At 44.5% G+C, this 7,528-nt stretch overlaps 1 protein-coding gene across 1 annotated transcript in view; it reads right to left on the bottom strand.

Moving 5' to 3' along the window:
- The window catches only part of ATP4B (ATPase H+/K+ transporting subunit beta), a 4,779-nt gene extending 2,758 nt beyond the window's left edge, over positions 1-2,021 (bottom strand). The window contains 3 exon segments of the mRNA XM_032442615.1: positions 49-162; positions 473-601; positions 1,868-2,021. Of these exon segments, the coding sequence (XP_032298506.1) occupies positions 49-162; positions 473-601; positions 1,868-1,979 (355 nt within the window). The 5' untranslated portion in view covers positions 1,980-2,021.
- Positions 2,022-7,528: the final 5,507 nt, after the last annotated feature.

Below are 7,528 nucleotides of genomic sequence, written 5' to 3'. Positions count from 1 at the left end.
CAGCACGTTTCTCCACTATTCTGCAGGTGGCCTTATTGTCTTCTTTACCTGTCAGAAACGTGTGGAGCATTGTCACCAGCCCCTCCCAGGTCTTGTTGTCAGATGCGTTGTAGTAGATCTGTAGCCCTCTGTGCCCGTACACGTCCGGTCGTAACGTTACACCTTCAAGAGGGAGGAGAGGGGAAAGCAAAGCAGAAGAGAGGTGCTGTTATCAGAGCAGATCACAAAATAATCCCAGTGACTGCAGTGGATTTCCCCAGGACTTGTACTCATTTACAGTAAGAAAACGAGCTGTCCTGCCAGGAGAGAAACAGCTCTTGAAAACACCGCGCTTAGTATTCCCCAGAAATGATATTGTCAGCAAACCTCAAACTAAGAGAATCCTGAGAAAGAAAGCTTCATTAAAATATTTAACATTTGTTAAGTGCTTTCAGGCTGAGGTTGAAAGGGATGGTTAAGGTAGTTGCTGTACCTGGGGACTTGAGCTGGTCTTGGTAATCTGGCTCGTAGGGATTCACTGTCCTCATTAGGGAGTATATGGAGAGGGCGAAGATCCCAGTCATCACCACGTAGAAGGCCAGGTAGTACAGGCTGATCCACACTGGGGGAAAAGGAGGGGAGGGGTCTTTGGGCTCATGCTGAGTGAACGCTGCAGCCAATGGCATCATGTCAGCAAGAAGGGAATGAGCCTGGGCATAGCTGGCACTTGGGTTGTTTAATGCTTGAAGGATTGTGTGGCTTCATGGAGCACAGAGACTGAGCAAAAGAGCCAATAGATTTCATTGATAAAAGCAAGCTGCTGCTTGTATTGCTTGCACCATGGAGCTCAGTGTTCTGGGTGTGCTTGTTTTAAACCCATATCTCACCTCCAGCAAAATGCACTGTCTTGCTATTTCAGTATGGGGTGAGATTCAGAGTAATGCTATTTTTTGTGCATATGTGCATAATGTATACACAGTTGGGAAAGATTCACACTTAGGTCTGCTTTTTGTTTATAGGAATGGCTAATAGGCTACAATTACATGTTTCCCATCAGAAGAAAACCTTCTGGAAGCTTGCAGCTACACTTATGACCCGCAGGAAATGCAGGGACACTAAAATGTTCCAAGCTGCAGTTCCCAGAACACAGATCATCAGCTCATCAAACACATTGTTGTGGCGGACATGAGCTTGGCTACAAACTGGGAGTCTCAGCTGAAATAGGCATTAATTCAACAGTAAAATAGATTTACTCAACATGTGGTAATTTAAAAAGGAAATTCAGAAAAAGCAAAATGTGGTTCCAGAGAATTGGACAGGAAATATCTTCTCACATTTCCCCAGGTAGCTCTAAAGTAGAGAACATCAGTGCAGGTCTGCATCACAGTGCTGCCATTGCTTGGCCCCATCAGCCTGGCATCTGCAGGGCTGAACAATGCCAGTGCAGCAGCAAGGCCAAATTCCCCTACAGCAGAAGCCCTTATAGTCTGCAAAGTCAGCGTCATGTTATAGCCATAACCCTTAGCTATTAATAAGATGTTAACATGTCTAGTGGGAGGTGTCCCTGCCTATAGCAGGGGAGTTGGATCTAGATGATCTTAAAGGTCCCTTCCGACCCAACCCATTCTATGATTCTATATATCAAATGTTGTCCTTATCAAATATTTGGTCCAGAAAGGCTTCAGAGTATTTGCAGGAGCTTCTTGGATCAACGTTTTGACCTAATTGACTATTCGGAGAGGAGGGCTACTGGAAGAAGATCAGGAGCACATCTGAGAATTGAGGTTATAAAAAATTCCATCCTCCCATTACCTCCCATTTATCAGAACAACCCCCATCAAGATTTCTAAGGGTGGCAGAAAGGAGACCCTTGTGCACAGAGACGTACCCCAGTTAATCAAGGTCCTTCCCATAAACAGCTTCGTTTCCGGATTCCAGACAAAACGGCGGAAATTTTCCATCCGTTCACTGCAGGTCTTCTTTTCATTTAAAGTTGCCATTTTCCCACAAGATTTCCCCAAAAAGAGTCTTCCTTGGAAATGAAGAAATTCAACGGAGGCTCAAAGAGTTGCCCAAGCAAACTGCTTTGGTTTTTATACCTTCCCCTCCGCTGAAGGTCGAAGAGATCACTGCCTATACCAACAAAAGCCCCTATGCTGATTACTGACCGCAGCATATGAAGTGCATTATAGGTAGTGCTGATAACACTCATTGCTGAGGCTGGCAAAGGAAAGTCAGCTCCTATCAAATGCCCTTCCCAGGTAAACGGCCCCAAAGAGATTGGCAGGATTACGCACTTTGCAGAGTGCCTTAAGGCTTGTGATATGCTCTGTATGATAGTAGTTATCGATACAGATAAAGAGATGGAGAACCTTTTTTTCACTGGTTTTACTTTATGTTCTTCCCTTCTTTCCTTCCTCTTTCTTTCCAGTTAACGTGCAAATACCGATTGCAATACTCCCACTACAACCTATAGAACTGTGTGCAGAGATATGGGATTCCTGCATTCAGGAGTTTGTGTTATGCTGTGTGGGAAGCTGGCAGTACGCTCTATGAGCCCTAGGCCAAGGATTTCTGTGATTCTGTGTGATTTCATGGGATCATAATCTCTCTTGTGCTATATCTCATTTGTCTGTATCTGTTGCTACATAGGGAACCCCAAGATCTGAGGAGCACAAGTGCAATGCATAGCGTGACAAAGGCTGAGAAATGTGGATGGCAGGAAAGGGCCTTGGGCCTTGAAAACTGCAAATGGAAATGTACAAAAGTAGCAGCAGTATCTACAGTAAAAGGCAAGACTAAAGGAGAAAAATACAACAGATGGAAATCTGCCCTAACTGGAAGCTCCAGAAATACAAATTACATAAATGCATTAACCACATTAATACAACAGCATAAATAAAATTACTGCAAGTTAATTATATCCTTATTTTATAATGAGCCAAGTACATCATTTGAACATGAATAAGTTAAATACATAAATATATTAAGAACAGTAAATTACAAACACGTGTTTACACACGGAATCAGGAGTAAGAAAAACAAAGCGTCAAAGTCCTATGAGAGCAGGTGGTTAAATTAACATGGCTTCTCTCTTCATTGTTTGGAATCAGCAGTGAAAACATCAGAAAATGCAGGCAAAATATCTGTAAGATCTTCAGTTGTTGCTACCTGTCATGGATGCTTCTGACCAAGCAGAGCCACGTTACCTTCATCCCCTGTCCTCTTGCCAAGATGCAGCCAAGACCATGACAAGAGAGGCCCAGCCATGGTCGCTCCTTCTCTCATGCATGATTTTAGAAACATCACAGTGGGAACCTGGAGATTTTCCACCTCTCTTTGGACAAAGTGACTCAGAATTTGATGCTTCCTGTGAAAGGCTGGGGGGAAATTCTGGAATGAAAAGATTTGTAAAGTCAGATTTTTCCTTGGAGGGTTTTTCCATGCAGTGTGTGAAATCTGCCTCAAGGGAGCTGATAAGAGTGCCTTACCTTAATTATTTAACTGATACCTAATTTGCCCACCAAACTGTGCAGCCAGATTTAGTGGCTGAAAAGCTGGAGACAGAAAGCTGTGAGCAGAGGGCACTGACATCTGCAGGTAAAAGAGAAAGTAAAAGAACACCAAAAGCCGGGGTCTGGAAGCACTGATACCCACAGACCTGAATTTAGAGCCATCACAACGTGACAGCTATGTGGCACAGACCAATGTGAGCTGTGACAAGTAAGGAATCACATGGAAAATTCAAGTATGTGAATGGGAATATGCACTGCCTGTCTGAAGAGGTTTATTAATGTAGCAAGGAGATACGACTATTCCAAAGGCTCTGTTGAAGGGTTCCCAGCCACTGCTGAGGCCATTTGTCAGGACATTTGTCACCAACCAGTGGACACCTCTCCGTGTCTCCATGAGAGGCTCATTGGTCTTAGTACCTCCTTGTTTTAGTCCATTAGGATTCAATCCATGCCCATTTTCCTCATCGGGCCATGCAGGGCTAGCCATAGTGTGTGCACTGCCCTGGCCTTGCAGCCAGCTCTGGTCTCTTTATTCCACCCAAATTCTGCAGCCTTTCAGCCTTTAGTTGCAAGGCCATGGTCATGGTGAGCATGCACACACACTGCATCCAGAGAGCAGCGAGGTACTTCATGTACTAAGAGCTGCATGAATGGGGACCAATGTTTGCTTTCCCCTGCTGGTATTTAATGTCTCCATCTCCGACCTTGGGCTGGCTGCTCAGCTGAAGGACAGCCAAGTGGCAGGGTCACACAGGCTGCATCCTCCTCCCTGCTCGTTGTACGGCTCCGGCGGTACGGCAGGCGGCAGCAGCGCACAGCGCACAGCTGGCTTGGAACCGTACCTGGCCTGCCTGCCCTCGCCTCTGCCTCGGCAGCAGCACCGCGGCGACACAAGGTTTGCTCTCCTCTTGCACGCATTGAAATAAATGATTTAAGTAAGTGCTTATTTTTCTGCCTACTGTTTGGATGTGGTGGTCAGGGACATGATGAGGGAGTAGTATGGGCAGGTTGTGGTTGGACTCAATGATCTTTAAGGTCTTTTCCAACCTGAGCAATTCTATCATTCTATGATTCTCTGGCCAGCCAGGAGGTCATAGCCAAGTCCTTTGTGTGGGCACCTCTGTGAGAGAAGTAAGACCAAGCATGGCTCAGAAGAACAGCCCATCCCCACCATGCCCAGTGACCACATCTCTCAGTGCCACATCCACACAGTTCTTGAACACCTCCAGGGATGGTGATTTCACCACCTCCCTGGGCAGACTGTGCCAAGACGTTACATTTTACCCTTCAGAAATGCCACCTTAACTGCCTGCAGGCTGTTCCCCTGCCAAAATCTGCTCCCCATGTCCCATTCTACCTGCTGTTGTAGGGCCTTTCATTTGTAGAGACTTTTGACTGTCATCCTCTGAGATGGGAACATCTTGGAACATTGCTGAGCTTCAGAATGTAAGTATCAGCATGTCTTAATATTGATTTGGCTGCCTGGGATCAGCATCAGTAATGAATATTGAAGCTTGAGATCTTGAGGTCCTGTTGTTTGGAACTATGACTGTAAGCATAATTGACTATCAACAACAGACACAGGATGGCCTGGTCCGTAGCAGAGCCGTGTAACATCTCTTAATAAGTAACAGCCCTGCTTGATATTCACACTGCCACAGAGATCCACTTACATGGGATCCCAAAATATTCACTGCAGGAGGGTTGGAGCCTTGCAATGCATTTACAGACGGGGACACAGAGACAGGGCATTCACAGGACTTGCCAAAGACATATTTTGGATTTGATTGACGGTTCTCGAAAGGCTTTTCCCAGCCTTAATACGTACATCCAGACATAGATTTTATCTACTGCTTTTATTTTCCTCCCTGGGTAGATTTTCATTTGGCCATGAAAATAAATCCTAATTATTTATTCTTTTAAATTTAGAGTTATAGTTTCAGGACTTTCAATGAAATTATAAGTGTTTGTTTATTTGCTCTGTGAGTGGCACTGAGCAGAAATATTAGTTTTACAGGCTTTTCTGTTTACATGGGTAACTGTATATTTTAATATACTTTATATTCAGGACATACTTATGGTGAACAAAAATATCCTGCAGATACAAGTCTGAGTGGAGACCTCAGGCCATAACATGGTAGTGAATCAGATGTTAAAGATGGGATGATAGCCTCTCAAGGCCTGTATGAAATGCTTTTTCTGTATGAAGAAAAGCAAGTAGGAAATCCAGATAACTGATTTTAACAGTGCCATATGTTTTCATGAGAAGAATAACAGCTTTACTCCCCCATGTATATGGGGTCTGACTGCTCAAAATCGCTGGTATATATGCAGATGATGCCCTTCTTAAAACTTGAGTTTAACATTTTATTTTTCCTCCTCCCTTTGTATTTCTCTCTGCAATCCCATTTCAGGCCAAGTCTGACTTCACACTTGAAAAGCAGCTTGGTAATAATATATCATTTGGGAGGTGTCTCATGTAACAGTGCTCATCTAAAAAGAAAAGAATTAGTGGAATGATGCACAACAGAACCAGAGGGAAACAAGCACAATAAGTGACATAATATCTATGGCAGGCAACAAGATACTTTACAATTAGAAAGCCTTCTTCTATGTCTGCTGCTCTCTTTCCATCCTGCATTTTACCTTCTACTTCCTTTGCAATTTGCTTTGCTTTTTCAGTTGCTGTGAAGACACTGGTGCCTTTTTCTACAACTATTTGCCTTTCTCCAGCTTCGTCCATCTTGTTTAGAGCCTGCTGCTGGCCATGAGATGCTTCTGACCTTGTTTCTGGATGTGCCAGCTGCCTTTGAGTCACATGTTGTATTGAGTCTCCTGGCATTCATGATGGTCTTCTATCTCACAAAACTGATGATATCTTTGAATAATGTAAATCTGACCGAGGAGCAACATGAGGAGAGAATATAAGGTGTCATCAGGGGACACGTGGAGTGGCAAATGAGCCAAAGACAATCATGCATGCATAAGGCCCCAGCAGAAGGATTGGGAGGCTGGAGGTGGGTACTCTCTTCCCAGCACACATACATTAAGTGGCTTTATTATTTTTGTACAAAGAGCTTGCAGGACAGCACACAAAAAAAGCTCTGATGTGGGTTTTATTTCATCTCAGGGGCTGAGTCCTGTGGGGGCCCTTAATTTACCACCCATTTGTTAAGCTTCTCTGGGTCCTGAGACTTGCTGTCCCAGCAAGACACAAGCCCCTCTTTCATGGAGGTCCTAGAGCTTTTGGGAAGCCATGGATCTCCTGGTGGCCCTGCAACTCTCTTCCCAACCCTGTTCATCTCCCTTTCAAACAGAAGGGCCCTCCTGGATTTAGTAGTACCAGTGCAGAGGCCATGCAGTACTTTTGATCATCCTGTGAGCCAACGTATCTCTGCATCTCTTCCAGTTCCATCTTTCTGGACAAGGAGAAGCGTGCAGTATTCATCTTCGCAAATATCTTCCACTTTTAAAATTAAAGTAGCTGTCCACCACAATATTTAGGGTGCTTATCAGTCACCTACAGAGCAGAAGGCAGAATGCATCCAGGAGGGGCAAACAGCTATCCAGTTTCATTAGAGTCCAATAAATGAATGATGGATTGCCTGGTAGAGCAATCTGGGCTATCAGATGTCCTTTCATAATAAGGAAGTGTCAGGCCTTGTTTCCTGCTGGTAGGAGTCTCCTTGCAAGCAGCATGACCTTGCAAGCGTACATAGGGAAGTATTACCGGCTGCTGCACGCCACTTCAGTGGGTTCTGATGTTTCCATCACTTGGCCTCTCCTCCCTGTGGCTGCAGACCTTCATAATTTCTGTCAGTGCACTTTTTTCCAGGATACTGATGAGGTATTGTGACATAAATCAGCAGATTTGCTTTGAGGTTTGTAAACAAGCCGTTACACCATCACTTCTATGTAATGTGCCTATGGCTTATGGACTGCGTGGAGAAGAAATGCTGTCCTCTTTGGAGAAGCAAATCCATGGCAAGAGAGGAAGAAAGCTGACTTGCTTTTTTCACTGTTTACTAGACATC

The sequence above is a fragment of the Coturnix japonica genome, chromosome 1, assembly GCF_001577835.2.
Source record: "Coturnix japonica isolate 7356 chromosome 1, Coturnix japonica 2.1, whole genome shotgun sequence".
NCBI lineage: Eukaryota > Metazoa > Chordata > Aves > Galliformes > Phasianidae > Coturnix > Coturnix japonica.
This window is presented reverse-complemented; position numbering and strand designations above follow the sequence as displayed.